The sequence below is a fragment of the Bombus fervidus genome, chromosome 5 (assembly GCF_041682495.2).
Source record: "Bombus fervidus isolate BK054 chromosome 5, iyBomFerv1, whole genome shotgun sequence".
In the NCBI taxonomy this organism is placed as follows: Eukaryota; Metazoa; Arthropoda; class Insecta; order Hymenoptera; family Apidae; genus Bombus; species Bombus fervidus.
The window spans coordinates 12,866,102-12,891,149 of NC_091521.1; the positions used below are offsets into that span (position 1 = coordinate 12,866,102).

The 25,048-nt window shown below is 35.2% G+C and overlaps 7 protein-coding genes across 12 annotated transcripts in view; 5 read left to right on the forward strand and 2 right to left on the reverse strand.

The window, feature by feature from the left end:
- Nucleotides 1-8,811: 8,811 nt before the first annotated feature.
- Nucleotides 8,812-24,744, reverse strand: LOC139987253 (uncharacterized). 2 transcript variants are annotated; one of them, XM_072003280.1, is made up of 4 exons: nucleotides 24,417-24,744; nucleotides 9,371-9,515; nucleotides 9,227-9,298; nucleotides 8,812-9,140 (listed from the first exon to the last, which is right to left on the reverse strand). In XM_072003280.1, the coding sequence occupies exons 1-4, from the start codon at nucleotides 24,443-24,445 to the stop codon at nucleotides 9,009-9,011; spliced, it is 378 nt and encodes a 125-aa protein (XP_071859381.1). In that variant the 5' UTR covers nucleotides 24,446-24,744; the 3' UTR covers nucleotides 8,812-9,008. The 2 variants fall into 2 exon arrangements, with proteins under 2 accessions (XP_071859381.1, XP_071859380.1); XM_072003279.1 differs by lacking the exon at nucleotides 24,417-24,744 and adding an exon at nucleotides 9,731-9,988 and having other exon boundaries at nucleotides 8,814-9,140.
- On the forward strand, nucleotides 11,620-12,700 carry Muted (biogenesis of lysosome-related organelles complex 1 subunit 5). The gene is made up of 4 exons (XM_072003281.1): nucleotides 11,620-11,686; nucleotides 11,790-11,872; nucleotides 12,044-12,232; nucleotides 12,320-12,700. Exons 1-4 carry the CDS (start codon nucleotides 11,668-11,670, stop codon nucleotides 12,485-12,487), a joined length of 459 nt encoding a protein of 152 aa, XP_071859382.1. The 5' UTR covers nucleotides 11,620-11,667; the 3' UTR covers nucleotides 12,488-12,700.
- Nucleotides 12,638-13,704, forward strand: LOC139987250 (uncharacterized). The gene is made up of 2 exons (XM_072003275.1): nucleotides 12,638-13,055; nucleotides 13,122-13,704. Exons 1-2 carry the CDS (start codon nucleotides 12,638-12,640, stop codon nucleotides 13,364-13,366), a joined length of 663 nt encoding a protein of 220 aa, XP_071859376.1. The 3' UTR covers nucleotides 13,367-13,704.
- On the reverse strand, nucleotides 13,693-14,740 carry Chrac-16 (chromatin accessibility complex protein 1). The gene is made up of 2 exons (XM_072003277.1): nucleotides 14,580-14,740; nucleotides 13,693-14,323 (listed from the first exon to the last, which is right to left on the reverse strand). The coding sequence occupies exons 1-2, from the start codon at nucleotides 14,712-14,714 to the stop codon at nucleotides 13,928-13,930; spliced, it is 531 nt and encodes a 176-aa protein (XP_071859378.1). The 5' UTR covers nucleotides 14,715-14,740; the 3' UTR covers nucleotides 13,693-13,927.
- Nucleotides 15,082-21,257, forward strand: Eef1delta (elongation factor 1-delta). 4 transcript variants are annotated; one of them, XM_072003267.1, is made up of 9 exons: nucleotides 15,092-15,249; nucleotides 17,300-17,434; nucleotides 18,121-18,594; nucleotides 19,364-19,462; nucleotides 19,635-19,707; nucleotides 19,785-19,976; nucleotides 20,294-20,359; nucleotides 20,428-20,553; nucleotides 20,634-21,257. In XM_072003267.1, exons 2-9 carry the CDS (start codon nucleotides 17,342-17,344, stop codon nucleotides 20,786-20,788), a joined length of 1,278 nt encoding a protein of 425 aa, XP_071859368.1. In that variant the 5' UTR covers nucleotides 15,092-15,249; nucleotides 17,300-17,341; the 3' UTR covers nucleotides 20,789-21,257. The 4 variants fall into 4 exon arrangements, with proteins under 4 accessions (XP_071859371.1, XP_071859368.1, XP_071859372.1 ...); XM_072003269.1 differs by lacking the exon at nucleotides 15,092-15,249 and adding an exon at nucleotides 15,307-15,456; XM_072003271.1 differs by lacking the exon at nucleotides 18,121-18,594 and having other exon boundaries at nucleotides 15,093-15,249.
- Nucleotides 21,329-22,150, forward strand: Sf3b6 (splicing factor 3B subunit 6). The gene is made up of 3 exons (XM_072003283.1): nucleotides 21,329-21,488; nucleotides 21,591-21,709; nucleotides 21,806-22,150. The coding sequence occupies exons 1-3, from the start codon at nucleotides 21,456-21,458 to the stop codon at nucleotides 22,029-22,031; spliced, it is 378 nt and encodes a 125-aa protein (XP_071859384.1). The 5' UTR covers nucleotides 21,329-21,455; the 3' UTR covers nucleotides 22,032-22,150.
- Oatp74d (Organic anion transporting polypeptide 74D) overlaps nucleotides 22,582-25,048 on the forward strand; it is an 82,807-nt gene continuing 80,340 nt past the window's right edge. For both annotated transcript variants that reach the window (XM_072003262.1, XM_072003263.1), the window contains exon 1: nucleotides 22,582-23,876. The gene's annotated coding sequence lies outside the window, so the exon portion shown is untranslated. The remainder of the gene's footprint in view (nucleotides 23,877-25,048) is intronic.

Genomic DNA, 25,048 nt, shown 5'->3' on the forward strand with positions numbered 1-25,048 from the left:
GATCCATGTTGAGAAATATTTGACCGTATCCCAAAGGTGGATCGATCGCGACATTCTAATTGGGAATTTAAATGCATGGCCGCGACTCAACCGATTACGATCTGGATTATTTAGCGACGAAAACGTTGCTTCCCTGCCATGAATTTATTTCCCTTAATTTATTACGAACAGTTTGATGGTTATTTATTAGCGAGGCCCGTTACACTCGATTCACTGGAATTTCATAAAACGTGACTAGCAATCGTGCTAGGGAAAACTGATTAATTCTGTCTGGCTGCTGGACGAATCGTTACAACGCGCCGGAAATATGCCTTTTCCTCTAACAGACGATGCGTTTCCGTGACGTTTCGACACGTCAATCGTTACTATACGTCGGATACAGGGGAAAAAGAGGCACTGCTCGCTGCGACGTTAAAAAACTGTTGATTCTTATCAAAATTCACCGTCATTTTGTGGCTACCGCTGTATTCCAACATCGCTCGCGATATTTCTAATATTCTTCTTTGCTCTCCGCGCGATCTTATCTTGTTTCATTTCCACTTGATGCACCACTCGTAACATCCAGACTTTATCTTCTTACTTCTCCCTGTATTCGTTGCCTTGTACATGCTTCGAATACTCTACATCCCGTTTATCAAGCCTCGGAACGTAAAAAATTATTCGATAAGCAAAGCTGCGACCCGCTCCTGCGATTCTCATAACGAATGGCCATCTTAATCTTGCCTATTTGGAACGATAACATGAATTTGCATAACGATAGCTGTTACACCGCGAGACCACCGTCTTTTTCCTTGCCAACTTCAACTTCTTCCACTTTATCTTCTTCTTTTTTTTTCTTCTTATTTCTCTTTTTTTTCTGTTTCACCTCATGTACCTTCGCCTTTGTCTAACAAAATTTTATAACCACCATTTGGTAGATATCTTTATTCGATGCTGTGTACACACTGTGCACAGAGTGCAACTAGCGCGACACAGCAACGTTTAAGTACAGAGTATCTAAGGTACGGAGGGAGCCTAATCTAAATAATAGAAATAAAAAGGAACGGTGGTAGAGAGGCGAGATCTTGAGGAAACAGCGTACAATGAATATTCACTATGCGAGAAAACAAAAAAGGGAAACGAGATCGAAACGTTCTAACGGGGTTAGATTTGGGTAGAAACTAAACGATATTTCGTTTGCTTCGGGCACCTACCCTACGAATTTAACAATTTAATAATTGCGTTGCCCCTCTGTCAAGACGAAACTTCGGAAAGTTTCTGTATTGTGAAAATTAAAATGTATAATCTGCGCTTCAATTAAAATGTATTACCAAAAACGGTATAAGGTGAGTTCCCTTACAAAGAAACCAATGTATAATTTTGCTTTGTAAGCATAACATTTTCCCAGCAATTATTTAATCCCATTTTCGTTAACGTCGCTTTGTGATAAAGTGTTCCTTTCACGTTGAACTCTGTTTCGATCGTGTTTACACAACTTACATATTTACATTTTCTGCCTGTGAATACGACGCACATCGACATAGTTCGTTCTTTGTGTAAAAAACTACAGGTTTTACAGTGCCCCTGGTGCTCGCGGATCTCAAATTGCAAATTCAAAAGAGGAAAACAATTTTCCCGTAATTAGCGAAATAGAAACGCAGCTGGCGGGAAAAAAAGGTCGTTATTAGACCGACTTTCTGGGCGTTTTGGCATGAATTTCGTTAGAGAATATTCGATGGAGGGAGTAGTACATGCGGCAGAATAACAATTATTTTCCTTGGAAATACAGAGCAAGAGAACATCCGTAGGTAGTTGCAGAGACGTTTCAACACTGGCAAGTGGTACAAGTCAGTAACTAGTCAACCGTCTCTGCAGAATTCGGAAAAAGACCAAGAATCGGACAGTTCGTCCGTTTAAATTAAATTCAAGCAGCAAAATATCACGCCACGTATCAATCTTCCTAAACATCCTTCGCATTTTGTGCCCAACTTTTATTAAATTTCCTACTCTAAAGTATCCTAGAACGCGAATCTGTAATTTAACCAGATTTATTCCCCAGCAAGCATATCGACGAATTTATACACGATATTCCCCTGGAGCAATAGGTTTCGTTGTACGTCATTAACAGAAACCGAATTGCGCGTTCTAAATTACTGTGTGTTAATGTCTAACATCAAATAATTAGCAAATTAATTATTCAATTAATAGAATTTAATAATATCGACGTATTATCATGGTAAAGCGTAACAAATGATCCGTGTTAGAGAGAGCGAGAGAGAGAGAGAGAGAGAGAGAGAGAGAGAGAGAGAGAGAGAGAGAGACAGAGAGAAAGAGAGAGAGAGAGAGGCTGGAATTTATGCTACGACCGAGGGGCGTAATTTATATTTTCTAAAGGACCATTAAAACCGAGCGAAACGACGAATTTACACAGGCGTGCAATAAAACGCTCTCGACGCGATGTAAAATTCAGAGGTAACGGGTTCACGCTCGACGATGATTTAAACTGTTTACTTATTCTGAATGAATAGCCATGAAATAATCTGTGAAAACGCTTGATAAAAGTATCTATGCGTTGGTTAACAATTAACCGTGATCGCTTTTACGAATCGATGGTGGAAGGATATTTATTTTTTCTTTTCTCTCGTTTTAAACACACCTGCAAAAGATAAATCCGGTAACGCGAAATTCTATTAATAAGTTGTAACGTGACGACTGTTCGAAATGTCAATCCTTTGAAATACGTTTCCGTGTTTTTGCTTTTTCACTCTCTCACGCTGTAAAGATTTCCAAATATTCCCAGTTTGCCCTCTGATCTTTCTACTTTTTATTTTTTTTTTTTTTTTGTCCTATTTCCTTTTAATCCTTTGTCCGACAAGAAATAGTTAACGATCGTCAGACGAAAGGTTTATAATACCGTTCCCTGTGTCCAGTTGAATCGACGATGGTAGTGGATGTTATTTCAATGTGCCGCATTCAGTCGAATCAATGGAATCACGGATCAATCGTGCAGTGAAAATCGCACGGAACGTTTATTTTACCATGCGTTCGCCGACACGAGCTGTGCATTTCAGACGAAGGATGAAAATTGCATCGATACCGGACCCGGAAAACGAATTTATTACACACCTCGACATGACCGACGCACTGGAATTAATATCGAAATCTTCTTCCTGATTGAAATTCGCCGGAACATTTGTCACTGTGCGCGTCAACTGATTCGTACGTTCGTACACAACGGAACGAACATCTGCGAGATAGAAACGGTATCAAAGCGTATACAGTAGCTCAGAGTTCAGTAACTTTTTTCAAACTCCTGTCTCGCTTCTTTTACGTAACGTTGTTGCTTTCCCAACTGACATCTTCTCAAATAGATTAACGAGATACAGTTCGCTAAAAAGCTTCCAGTCTCTGTAGTTGACCTAATTCACAGAGATTGACACAATCTGTTAACTCTCTACTCTATGTTTTACTTGAAAGCGATCAAATACTCGGCGCACATCTATAATTCCCGAATTGATGATGATGTCCGTGGCACAAATCAGTCGTCTACAGCTTGTCTGCCGTATTAAATATCCAGCGTATTTTCGTTCATCTCGAGGGACGTGTTGGCCGGAGAACAAGAATCACGTTTACTCGTGTAGGGTCTCCGATCGTATATAAGACTCTCGGAGAAGCGTCTAGTGGGAAATATTTTCTCGGTGAAAGATGCTTGCACGCCGCTATTGGTTTTGCGGTTTCGCAGCGCCCTCCTGGCTTTCTTTATCCCTCCACGCGACTCGTTTATACGTGTAATTCGACCCAGATACCTGCTACTTCGAAAAGCAAAGTCAACGCTTCCACTTTACTACGATGCAATTTATCGACAAAAGCTGGAATTAATATCGATGTCGTTTCCTGTTTTCATCCTTATTTTCCGTGTCTTCGATCGACGGTGCATTCACCGTCGTCCCGTTGCAAATTTCTTCCGCAACGTTGCTCCGATTGTTGCAGAGTATCTCGAATGACCCTCGAAAGCGTGAAAGGGTCGTTTAAGAAGGGTGCAAGAAGTTGAAAGCGAGGGATAAAAGGCAGAGAAATTTGAAAGTAGGTCGAGGAAAAGGGGACTAACGCGACAACAAGCCAGGCAAAGTTAGAGCTCCGGAGAGTACAGTAATTAATATCAGTTTAGCGAGAACTTAGAAGACGCAATAAGTTAATAAGCAAAGCCACCAAGTTTCGCGTGCTAAACCACGGTCTTCCGGTTCCTGCGGCCCGATCCACCGACCTCTTTAACCAATTATTATCGCGATACACGATTCACCGAGCGACGTTCCTCTTCGTTTCTAGGAAATTATTCGCTCGTTTCATCAAACGATCGTTACGTCGTGAAATATTATCAAGTATTCCCGTAACTGCAAGTTGCGATAATTTCTCTCTCTTCCCTCACTTTCCATTCTCTATCCATTCCTATTTCTCGTTTCCTCTCTTTCGTTTTTCCTTCGACCAACTTTTGCCATCGCGAAACAAAGTGTACGCCGGCATTCGACGTGGGATTTCACATCGATAAGTCAAAGGACGCGGCAACGAGCAATCACCGAGAGCAGCTAATAATCGTAATCTCGACTGGCAAAGCGGTTACGCCGACACGTTGCTAATAGGTAAACATACGCGCATAAATACACCTTTGCTCGTGATTGTCAGATACGAGAGGGCTCCAGAGGTCGTAGATATAGTTGCATCGCTGGTTTTCGCCCCAAGTAACATGTAACGTATGATCTGTAGTGGCATCGAGGAGACACGGAAAGCTTGTACAGTCTGGTGCAAGCTTAAGGCGGCTAACCTAGTGTTTGCACGTCACGTTACACGAATGTTACGTATCGTGACGCGACAGCGAGCGTGCGGCTTAACGATCGAGGGCTGGTTTAAGCAAGGATAATTACGACCGAATACACCTGACGCGACATCTCGCAGTCTCACAACGATCAACGAGAGAAGTATCGTGACAATTTTCACGCCATTCAATTAATAACGCGATCGTTTTAACGATTCCTAAGGATCATTAGGATGCAATTTGGAAGCCACTGACGCGATACTGGTCTACTTGTTTAAAAAGTTTTCACAGCATCGACGTTACCATCGTCTCGCGAACAAATGTTCGTTGTGCTCGTGTAAATTATTCCTGCGCTATTAACGCAATCACACATTTACTGCAACGTTCAGGTCTACTTTAAACGACAACCGTCCGCTATCGTATTCCAACATAGAAATATTTTTCTTTTCCGCTACTTCGATTACGTAGGAAATTTTGTCGAGATGAACGCGTAATATTCAGCACGCGGTTGTACTCTCTTTTATGCAACGATCGCTTTAAGAGCTTCCACGTTGCACAAGCATAATATCAGTTTTGGTTATATTAACCAGGAGGAAGAACTTAGGAACTTAGCAATGACTTTACTTCCGCTTGGCTGCTCTACTTATTCGTCGTTTACCTTCGTCGAAGTTCTGGCTACCGAAGATCTTGTCAAAAATATTGCTAAAAAGATGTTTGCTCGTCAAATACCGCAGTGATTACCAGTAACGTGGCATAATTGAGCATCGAAAGCGTGGAGAGGTCCGCATATAGGCCAACAACCGTAGCGTGCGAACTGAAGCGACATTAAGGAGGCGTGAAAGGCATGCAGTGGATTAAGCCGGTTTAAGGGCTCTAAGATGGTGTTTGCACATCGTGTCGTGTAGTTGGTGGTCTGTAACAGGAAGGTGAAGCACGTGCATTAGCGGTATCGCGATTAGGAATTACCTGACGACATATGAGTAATTTGTTAATGAGCGGATAGCAGTACACCCGATAATATTTACAAAAAAAGATCTGTTGAGATTTTTCGCGTATTCATGAATCTGTGAAAGCATCAAAAAGTTTCGCTAAAAGGCAATTTGTCCAGGATCTAAAACAGCGTCCGACGTCATCGTTTGAAACACGTAGCGTCGGTCCATTAATTCGGAGTCACCAGCAGAGTCAGGCATAATGAATGCCTTCGAGCGGAAAAAGGGATCGAAATACATCGAGAAAACTATGGGAAATGCAAGGAAGATAGAAACAGTGTGCAATCAGGAATAGAGAATGGGAATCGTTGCCCAATATCAGGTTCGATTCACTGATGGAAGAATGAATCGATGGTTGGATTGTATAAATTACTATCTAACAGGAACAATGAAGTTTACGTAGAATAAGTCATAAAATTACTCGCATAGATGAGAATATGACAATAATATTCTTACATTTCCAAATAATAAATGTAAAAAAGCCCTTTGTATCGCCTTTTATTTTTATTTATATTTCGCTTATATCTATATTACGCGTATTAACGCTGATATTTAGGGCAAAAACCTACGAATCGGTTTAATACGGTGTGTAAGATCGTCGATATCTTAAACACAGGCTGACACGCCGCTAATAGAGATAAATTACTTGTTCAACTAATGGGAATGACAATACGATTTGCGGTGAGGTAAACGAGCGCCGGATCGAAGCTACATTCGTGAAATTCGTCCGATACGCGATAAGTTCGCTGTTAATTGAGTAACGAAGACGTTTAAAAATGGTTGAAATTTCACTTCCATTCGATTAGAGAAATTGGACAATGTAATTGTGAATCGAACTTGCATCTAAATCAAAATCAGGTACTGGCTGAAACAAAGTGAAGTTCCAATACACGAGTCTCGTTTCGTTGATAAATTGAGATAGTTGCATCGCGCGGCACGTATCCTCGCAAGTCGTTGTCTTTCTATCGTTTCATGGCCTTTGTGCTCATTCGCACGCGCGGCAACACCTGGAAACTAATATCCCCGGTAACGAACTAACGATGTATGTAGATCGTAATCCTCTTGCATTGATTATCCTATCGCTGCAGAATTATTTACGCAAATGTAGCTCACCCATCGGGAGCGTGTCGGTGTTACTCCGACGATTCGATTACGTCACACTTTATTGGATAAGCCATCGTGAATTTCACGTTTGATTGATATTTATCTTACGGCAAATGGAAAAGCCAAGTTTGTCTTCTTTCTAATAGATTACACAGGCGCGTCTTTATTTGTTCTTTTGAAATTATAAAGGAAATCTAACGATTCAGCGGATGTGTACCTTGATCGTGCGTAACACGCTCGTAAAACACGGTAGTTCAATTTCAGATGCCACCTTAATTACTCGTCGCAGTCTGATCACGTAAAGCATATCGTGGGAAAGTTTAGATTATCGAGAACGTCGAATTTGAGTTTGACTTTGAAAGCTACGAATTTGGATGCGTTTAATATTGCGAAAGTTACGCTAGAAGCTTTAAGTGTTGCTAATTCAAAAAAAAAAAAAAAAGTAAGAAACAAAGAGAAAAGAAACGTTCGCCGTGAAAAAATAATGTTAGTACGGAAGGGAAATGATTTCGAATCTGATAAGGGTGGAAAGAGCACATAATGTGCACACGCGCGCATATTGAGGAAGGCTCGTGGAGAAGATAGGAGTGGAAATTCACAGTTAGTTACCTCAATTTCCGTTTTGTTTAATTGTGGTAGAATGACGCGCGCTACACGATCGGTAGTGCTCATGCGAAGGAATATACACGATATGAAACGCAAATTATCGCGAATAGATTTACCGGTGTGTACCATTTCCAATCGTCTGATTAAGGATGTTTGATGAGTGGAAATTACCTGACAACTGATTAATAGAATATCGAGCAGCATTTCGAGAATGACCAACGTGTAATAGAGGGAATGGCAACCGCTTTACAATTCACCAAGTGTACACAATATTAATCAAACTACATCGAGAATTATAAGTTTTTCCCTTTCCAAATAAAATACGAAATTACTGCAAGTTGCTGCTAATATTAATTGCCTGCATTATAATGTACGTGTCTAAGCGTCAGTGCTTCGATACACAACACGTCATTACGTTGAACAACTTTTGGTAAATTGCTCTTTCTCTCTCTCTCTCTCTCTCAATGCAAATAGTCAAAGCGCGCGTGTTACGTTCTACAATGTTGATACCATGCAAACTAGCAACACAAAGTAGTCTGTTCTCGTTCTCGACATATCCTCTCTCCCTTAGGACTCAGGGAGTAGACCAAGTCAGTGTGTGATGGGACACAAAACATATAACACCCGGAACAGTTCCCATTGCGTCTCAGGCTCCGTATAAACCACGCAACCACAAACAAAGTAAGCTAGAATTGGTTAACAATAAATAGCTAGAGTTTGGACTTGACGATTAATAAACATGGCGTAAAACAACGAAACAAACGTGTTCGTGAGAAAGATTTGGAAAAATTGCGTTAAACGATCGTGAAATTGAGTGAATTCGCAAACGACAAACAGAAGAGACTGTGTGAAAATGGCGGAGTCATTAAATCGGGAGAAGAAAGGACGACAAAACCACGGGTACACAATGGCTTTCTGGGATGGCAAGGTCGATATAGAAAGCCACGACGAAGGATTCATCGGCAGGAAGTCAAGGGAGCGATAACAAACCATCTATTCAATGGCCTGGGACGAAGATCCTGGAACACCATTGACGAAATAGAAGATATCTGGAATCGGTGAGACGTACTTTGTATTCTGGCACTACCTCGAAAGATGGTTTGCGTACGAGTATAATCGTTTCAAAGATCTTCGAGATTCAAGCGAGAAAGGTGTTGGTTGGAGGAAGCGTTTAATGCTTTTAAGACGATTTTGTTCTTAGAAGACTCTTTGACGTTCATTGAAATCAAAGATCTCAAAGAAATGAAATAGTAGATTGAAACGTGTGAAAAATGGTTTCAAGCATGGCGCGATGTAATTTCTATTTGATTTCTACGTACAGTCAATCGATTTAATTTATATCTAGCTTTCGAATTTATTTCCATAATTCGATTAATAATAATTAAACATTTATGTATGGTCCTACAACAACGAACTGGTTTATTAATTAGCGATAAAATAATAAATGTTTCGCAAATGATTAAATAAAATTCCACAACGGACTAACCAACGTATTACGAAATAATCTCCAATGGATTCATTTAACTTTCGATCACCGGGAGTGGTTCTTCGCAAGCTGTACTTTTCCCCTCGTGGCAACAAATTGGATCCGCAGCTTTCAAACCAGTGAATTTCCAGCTGGTCGCGTCACACACTTTCGCGTATACTGCCACCTGAAATGTATTTCACATTTACGTTGGCATCGTTAAATATCAACTTGAAATACTCTTTTTGAACTTGATCTTTTAAACAAACTTACGTGCAGATTCTCCACGTGTGTATTTAATTTTTCACAAATCATTTGCGGTGCTTGGTCTCTCGCGCTCTCGGCCTGCACAGAATTACACATATCTTTCTGACGTTTGCCAGACATGCTATCGAACATACATGATTATTTACTGACCAGGGCAACGCACAATTGTTGACACTTCTCCTGCCCTTCGCTATCGCACGTGACGTTATACAGAAGAGCGCGTTCAATGATTGGTTTTGATATTTGCCTGGAAAACACGGCGCATTTGCAACCTCCCTCTTCAACGACTTCTTGCCTGTAAAAGTTCGAAATTAAGGAACCATTATTAATCGTATCATTGTTCGTTAAAAAAATTAACATTAATCAAAACTTTCGAATACTATTGTTACAATAACGCTAATTATCTGTCAGTAATTTCAAGACGACTTCGACGCCATCGTCTTTACTTTCTTTCTAACATTTATCTTTAGTAGAACGAAATACCAAACGACTATACAAACGAATTGTTACATTGTAAACCGTAAAACGATGAATAACAGAACGAAGAGCAGGAAACGATCCATTGCGGTTCCACGATGTTTCGTTGGTCGAAATCGATACAAGCTTAGTTGAATCGTGCGAAACAGACGAACAATCGAATGGGAATACTTCATTTATACCGGACAGAAATCCCTACCATCGGTGCATCCAATGCATGTTTGGTCACACGATACAATTGTCGTGCTCGCGATAGCTTGTGAATGTCTCAAGTTTTTCATCGACGAGTTATGCGTCGCGTTGTAACGCGAGAAAGAAAAGGAAACGGTATCGAATGCGCGTCTAGTTTCGTCGACTGATGCATCGTTCTCGGTGAGTATAAAACAACATTCGATTTCATTTTTGAAATATTTCATTTAACATTATCTATACTAACGATGAGGTACGTTTAAAATTTCAGGCTGATAAGCTTTAAGCTTTTAAGCACAAGCGAACACATTATGATCAAATATTTATTGCAACGTTCGCAAATAATCTATGTGGTTTGAAGTTGGAAAATATTTCAAATTTCAACTATTTTATAAGTGCTGCGATTTATTCGTACTTTATTTTCTCAGTAATGATTATTAATAAATTATAACGAGCTGTTGTTCGAAACATCCTTAAAAGGTAATACGATAAGAATATATTGCTCCAAGCAAAAGTGATTATAAAATTATAACAAAGAAAAGCTAGTTCAAACCTAATTGATTACTAAATTGCTGCAAAGAATCTTTTAAAAGTATTAAAAATCTGAATTGACGAATCAAAAGCTTCATAGCGAAGTTAAAATTCGAATTGATTGGGAAAAAAGTCTAAGCGTTCTAAATATAACAACATTCTCGTAAGTTTAGTCCAAATCGAGCAAATTTATTCATCATTTAAGCGACAAATAATTATTTCTCATTTAAACGTCAATCCATCACAGGATCCAATGGAAAGCTCATTTTCTTCGAGCAATTTCCTATCTGTAATTACTTTCCTTTCTCTTGCGCGCGACTAAGACGGAAGGTCTTCGAACTTATCAAGAGAAAATGGCGAGAAAAAGAAAGGAAGAAAGAATCCCTACAACAGTTGCAGTAGCGCGAGTTATTTGTCTTAACAGAGAAACTGAAGGAAAGTTTAGTAATCGTCGCGATTAAGAAGTAACATTTCGAATACAAAAAGTGATAATTATTCACTTGTAAACGCTACAACATTTCCAAAATTGTATTCAAGTACGATAAACGTAGAATCTAAAATTCGCAATTTTTATTTCAGAAAATATTACAAAATTTTGATTAAGAAATTTTTAAAGATAGCCTACGAAATATCCTTAATGAAATCGATGCACATCATATTACAGTACTTGATAACTAATAAACAAGAAGTATATTCTAATGGAATATGTGAGTTAGGTACTTAAATTTAAAACTGAAAACAAAATGGAAGTCCTTCGGGCGATATCGCGATTGAAAATACATTTTAAAATGAAAGATCACCCAACTGATTGAAATGCACTCCAGATATCTGATGGGAAACCTTGTGCTTATTAATAAATTACTGTAATTCCATTCCACTTGTATATTTCATTGGAAATTTATTGTAATGCACCACCTGCTCGTCGCCTGATAATTTAATCCCTGTTCCAGAACAGTTCCAGAATATTCCACAAACTTTTAACCTTTCTAATCTTGTACCTCGCAATATTATAATTCCCCTTTTTTTATTCGTTGGATAATAATAAATAGTTTACGAACGTATCCAATTGATAAGGAAGAGGAAATCATATTTTTGTAATTAAACTATAACATGACTAATCATACGATGAAAGAAACAGTAAATAAATCATACAATATGAAATAACAAGAAAAAAAATTTTATATTATGCGCGATAAGCATGAAAATTGTATCTATAGGACAGTTTAACAATGTACTGATCTCACGAGAACATGGCGTCGATTATTAGAGGTGCGACATCCTCTGATTAATTATAAACACGTAAATTCTAAGTATACGCTTTATTCTTGTAACTATTTGTCATAATCTAATTGATGATACCTTGGTTTCATAGACACGGGTGAGATTTGGAGCCGACTATTCGATCATCGACCATTTATTCAGGGCGAAATCACATTCTTTCTTCGCGAATTTCAGGTAAAAAGTTCCCGTGTTCTTATTATCGATAGCTGCATTTCCACGAGAGAAAAAGATAGTAATTATGTAAAAGACCATACAAAAGTATTATCTTTCTCAGAGGATCGATTAATCATTTCGAATATATGTCTTGATAATAATTTGTTATCGTGCATAACCTAAAATTTATAGGAAAAGAGAGATGATCGAGAAGTAGAACGACTTTTCAAAATACTTGAATATTCGACGGATTTGAAAGAAAGTCAACTCGATCGAACAGAACAACTCGGGGATTGTCATTTACCAAGTTTAAAAGCAAATGTTGATGTTGCCCTGAGTATGTGTGAAAGAGTCCTTCAAAGAGAACAAAATTTTGACAGTGTATGGACCATTTTCAGTAACTGAATTTTTTCTAGTTTAAACATTTTCATGTTTGTCATTAATGTGAACATTCAATAATTTTTTTAGGATATAGCGTTGCTAGAAAATAGAGAAATAAGAAAATTAGAATGGGAGAAGTTTGTTAATGATATGAGTGAAAACTGTGAGAAAGTAAATCAAACTTTTCAAGAAAAAGAGAATGAAATAAAAGAATTTTATATTGACTTAGAAAGAAAGTTACACATTACACCATAAACATTGTCACATACCAATATTTTACAAATACATTTTGTACTTTGTAATTACGTATAACATAAAATAGTACCAATTTTGGATTTAATGTATAAACACTGACAACAATATATTTCGTTAATAATAGAACAGTTGTATCTAAAAAATATAAGAATGCCAGTTGAATCGATAGAAGATCCTTCCATTAAAATCAAACCAAATAAGAAATTAATAGAATTCATCTGCAAAAATGTGAAGAAGACTAATAGTATTCCAGCTGCTATTATTGCTTTAAAAAAGTCAACTAAAGATAAGCAGAAAGATATCTTATTAAAATTGGATGATCTAAGATGGTTGAACAAATACTTAGAAGAATACAGAACCATTCACATGGAAAGTATTTATTTACACGAGTTGTTACAGGAAGATGATATCAGATTACCAACTCCAAAAGTTACACCAAGAAATCCTGAGTTGGAAGCTAGAACACAGAAACTGAAAGCACAACAAGATGCTATGAAATATAAAGCTATGACCAAAAATGTAGATACTACTACAAAGAATTTACCAGAGGATACTATCTCCTATCAAAGTAAGATCCTTAACTTAAAAAAGAAATTCTTTCCTATATATGTTACATCTATCTTTATCTTTTCAGTGAAACAAATAAACAAACAACTCATAGCTGTTGCACAGTTTATATTTTCTGTACTAGCAGGTTTTGCCTTTGGATTTATAGGCCTGGAATTAATAGTAGGAACTTTAGACTTTGGATTTAGATTGTTATTAGGTATAATTTGTGCATTAGTTATTGCCTTGGCTGAAATTTATTTCTTAGCAATTAAATTAAATGAAGATGCATATGATGCTGCTCCGCCACATAAAAAATTGCATCAAGAATAAAATTTCATAAATTATTGTTATCAAGACAAATTCTCCTAATATTAATGTCTTTTTGCAATATTTATAAATACAAAATAAAGAAGAAAATTATAATTATGTGTAAAATATAAAATGGTATATAAAATTCTATTGTGATACAGCTAGAAACCCAGAACAGAAAAATTAATGCATTTATTTTGTATTATATAATAAGGCAGCATGATGCTTTTTCGGCTAATGCATTTCAAGGTATAAATATATACTTTACTTCGTACATATTCTTAAAATTCTTTTCCTGATGTACTTACAAAGTCTAAATGTGCTTTATTGTTAATAAAGAGATCCTATTTAATGTTCAATTTGTCTTTAATGAATACATATAAAAATAGTGTTAAACATCTAAAATTATTATCTATATTTAATCTAAAACATTAAATAAGCAAATGGTCTAAACATTTGGTATAAACCAAATGTTTGTAAAGTTCACAATGGTATGTTGTTTTCAACAAAGTTTGAGGTATTTCTTAAATAATCAGAGAGCCTGTCTTATGAAAATATAGATGAAAGTGGATATTAGCTATCCTATCTTTTGGTTTCATCTTCACTGTCACTTTTGTCACTGGCTTCACTTTTGTCACTGGCCGAATCACATTTACCGTTCTCTTTTGCCTCACTCTCTTGTTCACTATTTGATGAGTTGTCATCTTCTGCTTTTCTATCACTATCAGAACAAGAAATTGTACCTGACTCACTATCACTATCCGAGTCTGAGCTACTCTCTGATGAACTACTATGTGAATTTTTGGCAGCCATCATTTCTTTGAATTGTCTGACTGTGATCTTCCTTGGCATTATTTCCCTGAGAAATTCCAATGTATCATTGGTCTGTACCACCTCTGCCAGATGTTTGTAGTCTAAAGAATTCCCTTTGTTGTTTTGCAAATGTGCTTCTTCCGTTAGATAGTGTATAAATAGTTCCTATAAAATTGTTTTTATCTTTGTTTGTTCGTACTTATTACGAGAGGTGAAGCATAGTCTAAATTAAAATATAAGTGACATAGTCTGAATGTAACACATATTAAACAATTAATTAATAAATATTATAAACGTAAAACGCACAGGAAGTGAGAATTTTTAATTGTCGCGCGAAACAACAAATATGGAAGCTATACAAATGTATAGAATAATCACGTTTAAGCGTCACTTAACCTCAATATTTAAACATTAATCTTACCGTGGCTTTTGTGACTAGATATAATCCATCTTGACCGATTGTATCAACATAAGGAGAACTTTTCATAATCGTTTTTACCCTTGACATAGGTAAACGTAATTCCTTCATTTTAGCATGTGATCCTTGCGCAGTCATTTTTACAGAAAATCGATTTCTCTTAGAACCAAACGCAAACTAACAGTACGGCAGTAACGTATGTTAATCAATTGCCGCCAATTTTCGAATTTCGCATTTTATATAACTATTTGACACGAAATTCGGGAACATATTGTATTTGACTAAATCCTATTTTTAATTTTGTATATTTAATTAAATTTTAAGAATATAAATAATTATAATACCAAACAATTAATACAATATAAATTTTCCATATGATATTATTCATTTTTCTTTGACAATAAATATTGTAAATAAAATGATTAGGTCATTTTTATTTAGCAATTTATTAAAAAAATTAAAGAATTATTTTTGAAATGCTTTAAAAAAGCAATCGTGTATTGAATTCGTTGGTAGTAACAGTGTAGTAATAAGGTACTCTAGTGACATCTTCTTTCACTGATCGAACATTGCTGTTTCTATTTCTTTTCAATTGGCACGTTGTATGCGGCATACAGAAATTTTGGCGAGCAGACAGTTGTTGCATCAATCTGACAATCTGTAACGAGTCAAGGTATATTTAATAATATTTTAGCGGTATATAATCCACATGCACACCGAACTGGTTTGCAGTATCAACGGAGGTCGAATTAATTGTACTTTGCTATATAATCGTCGAATTAATCGATCAATACGGCACATGGCGGATTCGGGCTAATAATGCTTCAGTGAAAAATTAACTAATTGTTCATATATAGTTGTTCAGATTGTTGGGCCATTGGTTCGTAAACGACCTCTTTTAGCTTGTTTTATTCATTCATAGAATGTATGTTCAGTTCGTATCTATAACCTATTATATAGATCTTTACCTTCTCATTTTACGAACATCTGTTTCCTACTTGTGATAACTATTTATTGTAATAGTTTTATTGTATCGCTTTCTCTAATTGTAATTTCATACATCTTGTGAATTAAAGATATATGTTAACATTATTTTATTATATCCTTCTTTTTTTATTATATTTGTATGCTTACATACTTACATGCTTGCACTCATTATTATTAAAATATAATATTCTCTAAAATAAATATTGACATAATTGATGCTGAATTTATAAATTACAGGAACAAAATACCTATCAGAATGTCAACTTTTCTTGGGCTTATTAAGGAGATACCGGGCATCTCAGTGGATCGTTTTGATGGAGAAAACTTAACATCCTCCATATTTTTTCTTAGTCATTGTCACTCTGATCATATGCATGGTTTATCAGATACATTTTTTGAGCATATAGATGAATATAAAAAATGCTTCTATTGCAGCCCTATTTCAAAAGCATTATTAGAAAGTAGATTTAAATTTAAAAGTTCTTGTGTGAAAGAGATAGGCATTAATATACCCAGTATTATAGAATATATAACAGAGAACGAGGAAAAGATCCTCATTTGTGTAACTTCTATCCCAGCAGGACATTGTCCTGGTTCTGTGATGTTTCTTTTCGAAAAAGATAATATATCAGTATTATATACTGGTGATTTTCGTATCAATCCAATAGACTTCCCAAAATTAAAAGGTCTGCACTATTGTAATGATTCTAAATCGATACCTAGAACATTTACTAAAATTTACTTAGATACAACATTTTTAAGTACTGACTTTCCTGTTTTCCCTAGTAGACAAGAAAGTATGCATAAAATATATGAAGTTACTAAAGATTGGATAAGCAAAGACCCAAGGAATGTTGTTATTCTGGAATGTTCTGCTACATACGGTTCTGAATTTCTTTTTGTAGAACTGTCAAAAATGTTAGATATGAAAATACATGTAAGAAATGATGTGTTTGAAAATTATTGTCATATTGCACAATTATCTTGTTATGTCACAAATGACCCAAATAGTACTTCAATTCATGCTTGCAAGAAAAAAATATCTTCGCCAGGTTTGCGTTGTAGAAGTGATGTAAGCAATGCAAATATATTAACTGTTATCCCGTCTGTAATGAAATGGAGAAAGAAAGATACTAGCATAATAGGAGAATGGGACAAAAATAAAGAAAGAACTTTCAGTGTGTGTTATTCTACTCATTCCTCTCTTACTGAACTTAAAGCATTTGTTCAATATTTTGAAGCATCGGAGATATACCCATGTGTGATTAAAACAGAAGAAGAAGGGGAAATTTTTCGTTTACTAGATACTATAAAAAATAAATCAGACGAAAAACCAATAATTAGTCAAAAATATAAATTAGAGCTTCCTAGTCGTAAAATATTAAGTAAAGTTAAATTTAAATCTGAATATTTTAGTAGTGATGATGATAGTTTATGATATTCAATTTATATTGTTACCTATTAAGTTGTTAATTGTTGATACATATATACTGTTACACAATGACTTTTATTACTATGTATAATATTGTATATCCTTTTATTACATACTATATACATAACAAAAAACTTGTACTTTTAATAAACATAACCGACTAAAATTTTTTAGTACTCTTTTATTTTCCATATATGTATTCAAATGTTTTTAAGTTCTTGAAAACTACATTCATACTGTCTAACATATTGGAGTGTCAAATTATTTCAAAACATTGTGAAATGAATAAAATTTCATGTTGCAGAAATTTATTTGCATCTTTATTATTGAATATATCATCTAAACCATGGAGAAAGCAGCATTAGCACGAGAGAAGGTATGGTTTGACAAACCATCCTATGACAAGGCAGAACGATTATACTTTGAAAGAATGGCCAAGGTGAGTATCTTTCTCATTGTCAGCGAATCTTGAATTAATGTTATTGGATATAAAACTGATTGCCAACAGGGTTAGGGTAAATGTTTTAAACATACAAACTCTTAAACAGAATAAATCTTAAGTTTCATTCATTTTCACCGTTATCGTCAGCCCCAACATCCACAGTTAATATTTGCTTTTTTGTTATGCCTTGTACTTTTTCTTTGTACTAACAAAAAAACTAACATTTTTAACACACACTTCAGGGAATATCTGGTGATAGGGAAGATTCTATCTTCTTGTAATTCTATGAGGTGTTGGGAATTTTATTTTTTTTCTTGAGAACTTAATTCCCATTTCTAGTTGTGTGTTCAAATGGATTACCTAATCTTGTATTTCATTTCTAACACAAAGCTCTTGTGATAAGTATAATTAATAATATTAAAAATAAGAACATAAGATAAACAATGTGATTTTCTATTGATTTACTTGTAACTACAATTGTATGATGTATTGTTTTATATGTTCATACATTCAATGAATTTCTGAATGCATGGATTCTTTACTCAAGGTAATTAGTTTTGTGCAGTTGTGTTCTGTAGTAACAACATAAATCAAGCATGTAAAAGACATGCTTCGATTAGTTTGTATTTTACATTATTAATAACAAAATACGAGTTCTTTCTTGCATAGCTTAATGTTTCAAGGTGGTGTCTCATAAAATTATGGAAAGCTGCTCGCTTAAATCTGAAGTTTCTGTAATTAATAACTGTCAAGATAATTCCCTTTTGAATAGTAACTCTTTGACTAAAACAAGGTCTGAAAAATCTAAAGATAATAAGTTATTGATTTCTGAGAATATTTCAAATGATATAAAGAATTCTAAGTGTCAAATAAACGCATCAAAGATTAATAAAGATGAAGAAAAATTGAATATACAAAAAAAAGAGAATATAGAAGAAAAGCAAAAGTCTGACAATATCAAAAATGACTTAAAAGAGAAAGAGAAGGAGACTAGTTCTTCAAATGATGCATCTAAAAAGTATAATACGAAAGAAGTAAAAGAGAAAAAGAATAAAGCAGATACAAGACACAGAAATAGAAAACAAAAAAGTGATACTAAGGAAGTAAAAGAAAATGTTACTCCATTAATAAGGAATAAGCAGCAGTTACCTATTCAGGTATATACTGTCATGCATCTGTTCTTTAATGTTTTGTGTGCATCAATGCAATACTTATAGAATTTAATTTTGTTCATTGTAATATATTTCATTGAATAAATCATCATAGAAATACTGCTTATTAAAATACACTTAGAAAATTGACTAAAGATAGCATCATTTTATTCTCTTATACAAACATTTACTTTATTTTATGACATTTATTTTATGAAAATTTCAGATATATATTGTTTTTTATATATATTATGTGTTATATATATTGTTGTCTGATCCTTAGATTTGGTGTTGTATGAACACCAAAAAAGTACTGTACACATTTATGTTACTTTAATCCTATTTTAATTGAACACTGCTTGTTTTTTTTTGTGCGTAAAAATGGGGAATACAATGCACCTGTGCTTCTGATTAGGAATGTTTGCATTTGTCATGATCTTAAGCTTATTAACAATATGTTTATATGGTGATAATAAATATTTTTATTTTAACTTTTTATCTTGTAGAAAAGAATTATTTGTGATGCTTATTATTTATTCACTTTTTAAACATTTAAAATATCTATCTCCACTTAACCTTATTGAAAATGTATACTTATAAAATAAAGCTTTTCAAAATTATATTCAAATTTATTTACAAGAAGAAATCTAAATATGAACCTCTACTTTATTTCCATTTGGATAACATTAGTTATGGAACCTAGTGGAGGTGTGATATAGAATTTTTTGTAACAGTCAGTTTAGTCTGAGTTGATCTTTAATATTGCTGGATACAGGGGAATCAACAAACTGCTAGTCCCATTCTATCTGCTGGTGGAAGTTTAGCCAATGAGGTTGCCAAGGCTCGTCAACATATTAAACAGTCTTTACAGTGTGTGAGTACTGCACTCTTTGCACACCCTTATATAACGAGTTTTCAAACCTGCTTACTAATACAAATATGCAATATTAATATAAATTGATGGGCATAAAATCTAAGTATTCAATAAAAATAAGTATTTCCTTTTATAACTCTAACTTTAAATGCAGTCCAATTTTATTTTACAGATGGATGATATTGCAGCTGTTGCTGGTTTCAGTACTCCAAATGATAATAAAAAGGATATTATAGAATGTAGTGGTGAGTGTTACGCCGTTTACATTAAATTATTTTATCAGTATTATAGGAATTATCATATTTCAAATCTTCATCAACAGTCTTCCAAGAACTACAAAATGCTGTTGAAAAATTGGAGGAACGTGTAAAAGCTCTTGAGGACAAGATTTTCGTATCTGCTGTTCCAACATTAGCAGTTTGTCCCGCTAAACCTCAACCAGCTTCAAAACCAGCACAAGAAAAAGCTGATGACGACGAAGATGTTGATCTTTTCGGTTCAGATTCAGAGGCAAGTGGGCAGAAATAGTGGAACACATTAAGAAGTTAATCTCCTTCTATTTACATAAATATTAAAAATCATTTCTGCACGATACTTATACATTTAGTACACTTTACACGTGTCTTCAAGTAGGGTGCAAAAGTGATAAAATGATACGACATTTACGAAATATAGTACACCAGATATTCCCAGAATACTAATACATTCAGCTATAATTCTCTATTTATCACACGAATTCAATACAAACATTATCGTACAAGTATTGAAATGTAAATGTTGCTATTTATGATCTTTACTGTAAATTGTTTAAATACTTGACTTACTAGGGAGAAGATGCAGAAGCTGCAAAAATTAGGGAAGAAAGACTGGCTGCATATACTGCAAAGAAAGCTAAGAGTAAGTCGCAGATTGAATTTGTACTTCAAATTTAATTACATCATGTTATATATAATAACAATTTACAGAACCAGTCCTGATTGCAAAGTCAAATATCATATTAGACGTAAAACCATGGGATGATGAAACAGATATGAAAGCAATGGAAGAGGAAGTTCGAAAGATCGAAACCGATGGTCTTTTGTGGGGAGCGTGTAAGTTATTAAGCGTATATAAAATAATAAATTTAACTCTTTAATTTGAGTCAAAACTAAAAATATTTATTCTTTTATAGCAAAACTTGTTCCGCTTGCCTTTGGAATTCACAAACTTCAGATTTCGTGTGTCGTAGAAGATGACAAAGTTTCTGTAGATTGGCTTACAGAAAAGATTCAGGAAATCGAGGATTATGTACAAAGCGTAGATATTGCAGCTTTTAATAAAGTATAAAATATTAACGAAGTTTCCTTCGTAGAAAAATATCTGACGGTTCTAATTGCAATCAGGCATTGGTCTGTTGTGCCATCTTTTCATTCCACTAGCAATATCTACTTTGATAAATACATTACATACGTGTCCTATATAAAACGCGACTGTCCAAAAATGAACCTAGTTATTGTACTCCAACTTTAATATTCGATGTGTCAATTTATCAAATTGTTTCTAAAAATACTCGGGTAAATTTTTAAACTGTGGTTGTATGATCAATATATTCTTTATAAAGAAAAATATAAACATTAAATGTTTTAAATATAATTCGATATATAAAATTGTAATATCAAGTAGGAACACTTTATTTGTTATCAATGATACCGATCATTAACAATATTGTAGGTATATATGTAATTCCAAGTACTAGTACCATTTTTAATTGTTTGTTTTGGAGTATTGTTACTATAAATAAAAATTGTCAACTTAATTTCTTATTTTATTGTACCCTTTAAATCTTTTCCTTTCATTTATAAAATGGGAAGATACAGTGCTGCTCTCTAGTAGCGCATATATTACACATAAATCAATTCTAACAAGTTGAAACTGTTTTGACGTTAAAAAACCAGTTTGTGAGTTTTGTGCTTTTATTTCCTATCGTGAATAAAGCAATAATTATATTTTCAAGATGACTATGGCTATGCTTCAACGAAGAGCTAATGTAAATACATATACGAGTATATAAAATTTCTACTACATACGTGTTGTTGACCTAACCTATATTTTGTTTGTTATTATACAAAAACATATTCTTACTTTTTAGGTAAGGCTGCCTCCAGAAGTGAACAGGGTGTTATATATAAGGAATCTGCCGTATAAAATTACCGCTGAAGAAATGTACGATATTTTTGGCAAATATGGAGCTATCAGACAAATCAGAGTGTATGTGTTTATATTAATCGCACTTTTTAAATTTATGTATTTTTTTAATACTGTATCACAAAAAGTCTCTGAGATTAATGAATTTCTTTGCTATAGGGGTAATACTGCCGAAACTAGAGGAACAGCTTTTGTTGTTTACGAGGATATATTTGATGCAAAGAATGCTTGCGATCATCTAAGTGGATTTAATGTTTGTAATAGATATCTGGTAGTTTTATATTATCAAAGTAACAAAGCATTTAAACGGGTTGATGTGGACAAGAAGATGGAAGAAATAGATAAGTTGAAAACAAAATACAATTTGAACGAGGAGAAAAAATAATGCAACTCTTGTAAATAGAGCGAAATATGGAAATAATCCATTTTGTGATACAAACTATTTAATTTGCGGAAACTTTTCTTTGTATATTATCATTGTAAAATAAATATTGTTTTAAATATGATAAATAATTCAATAAACGATTTTATCTACTATATTCATTTGATGCATATAGTTTCATTTATACATCATTTAGTACAGTTGTAGAAGTTCAATGGCCCACAGTAAGTAACGAGCAAGTATTTTCGTGTGGAACGCAATCATTTCTCGCTCCCCTCCCGAGAAGATATAAAAACCGGGGCGAAAAAATGTCGACGCATTAAAAGGCTGTAATTAATACAACTTTCACAGTCAGTGGTAGAGTAGCATTCCTCTATTTCCATATACCTCGCAGATGATAGCTATAGCCTTAATTAAAACTCTTCACTGGAATATATTGAAGTTAAGTGATTTATGTTAAGTCGAGATTTATGATAATGATTCAAACATTTCGATTTTTTTAGATGTACGTAATAATAAAAATCGAATATAAAATCTAAAATTATTGAATTCTAGTATTCCTGTAATCCTAAGAATATTTTAAAACGAAATTATGAATTTTTATTGGAGAGGTCAGAAGGAATCAGACGCTACGACCGAAACATCTATGACGACGCGGAGGTGTGACCTCCATCAAGGTAAAGTAAAAAGATGCACCTGTCATTATGGAGTGCAGTACGCGCGTGTCACATGTAATTTAATCGGTCGACTCATCTTGTCGACACTAGCGTTTTGTAATATGAGCTCGACAGGGTTACGTTTACTTGTCAGGATACTGGATACTGGATGCTGGTAGAAACGCGGGGTACGGTGTATCACAACACATACACAATGATGCACGCGTGCGCACACGTACGCAACTCATATACGGTTCTCGTCACCGGCTAGCCGGTAGGACATTCGATTTCAGTCGAAAGCGAAAACCCGCTTAGCCCGTTTAGTCGTGTTGTCGCGGCGTACTGTTTTATAGTGCGGCATTCTTATGGGTGTTCCCCATTTATTTGTTGACTTCGGCTCGTCATACTTCGGCTAGTCAGAGTGTTCGAGATACTACGAGACTTGCTCAAATGTCGTTCGACTGCTGTGGTAACGGCGAAGCCGCCGGCAAGACGTTCGCGAATGGCCTTGAGAATGTGTCACGTATTCCACGAGCAATTTACGATAGTTTCCTTCACAATATTGGCCATTTCACGTATGGGTACTGTTGGTTGTTCCTCGTCGTTGCTGTTCCTCTATTAATGGCTTTACGTATGTTAGGCCGTGTTCACGTCACGCCGCCTAGAGACGTCAGACTTGAAGAGTAGCGCGATCTTACGGAGCACGCAAGAGACTATTTTTGTTTTGTTGTTTAATCACCGGTGTAAATACATAACTGCGGTTTCAGCCAGATCGAATATAACACCGTGACTCGTGAGTGCGGAGTACATTCCTGCGATTTCCTTTCGCCGTATCTCAATCCTCGACACGATGTAAACAGTATGGAAGGAGGAATGGCGTCGTTCTGATGGATTTCTCGTGTCACGGTCCCTCCGAGTATTATCGTATGTGATTCGGTTTGTCGCGCTCGATTCTTCCAACATCGTACTTTACTTGGTTAATATTGTACGTGAGTGTGTAGTGCCGAACAGTGGGTGACTATGGTGTGTCGTCTGCTAATGTTGCTGACACGAACGTCGCTCGAGAGAAACAACGGCGTCGCGTGGGGGAGGAATGAATGAACGTGAAGAGGACGATCGAGGTGTAGCGGGAGGGGATGCGACGACCGTCGTGTTGTGACGGCCTGCTGCCTGCTTGCCGATTTGTATCGAGGTGAGAGTACGTGTATACATGCATATAAGTATACTTGTCTGTATGTATGTGTCATGTGTGTTTATTCACGCGATCAACTGTGTCCACTGTCGTCACAGTCGCCGTACACTTTGCGTACACACAGCGATGTTATTTATGCGTAGTCGCGTTCACGCAATTCGTATGAACGTAATTCGTTCTACTCACGTGAGCCTCTATCAGTGTTAGCTTGCTCTCAAATATCGTAATGCATCATTGCGACAATGGAATTCTAATTATCAAATTGAAGCGATGACAAGCTCGTATGATTGACGTTTCGAATGGTGGACCATTACCTGGTTATATATCGATACAACTCTTTGTTCGATATGTCGCTTAGTAATATTCTCGAGTTTTATAATAGTGACTGTTTTGAAGGTAACAAATTACTTTCTACCCTATCTTTTGGTAAATGTCATTTTTGGTAAAACTCATAATTAAATTGTAGATGTTTATATATTTATAGGAAATTGTAAAAAATATCATGTAAAAAGGGAGATTAAAATCGTATTAAAAACTTACCATTCGTCTGGCTTTATATGCAGTTTCATTTGGTGACGATCCCCTTGTAGTCCTTTAGAAGTATACGAAAGTGAGCAGGTGCCAGGTACTCAAGTGAGTATGTTTGTCTGCTGTCTGGATAAATACGTCGTCGTGCTACCGGCTTTTGAGTTGCTCCTCTTCACGTTAATACCGAGGAATTTTGTTCTCGAAATAATGGGGCAAGTCTCTTTCATGCACTCGGTTTTAGAGGAAATTTGAAGATCTTGCAACGGCACAAGTAAACTAAACCTTGATCGATTTTTTTAAAATTTCGTTATTTATTCAAATCGCGTTTCATTGGCCGTTGCTCTTTGAAACCGTCAAGCATTAAACTGTTTAAAGTAAGATGATCAAAAAAATGGTGCCTTAAGAGACTTAAGCTTTGTATGCAATCTTGTAAATCATAGATGTCGCGTCTTGCGTAAATCCTAGAAGTGGGTTGTGCAACCTTAACTATACATTAGAAATTTTTAACGTATGTAATATATCCGTGGTTAAATTGAAAAGTGGAAGACGAAATTATTGAGCTTTTGCAGATTGTTAAATATAACTAATCGGAGTGTTTTGTACATGAGTGTTCGTAACAATACGATTTGTTACATGCTTTGAAA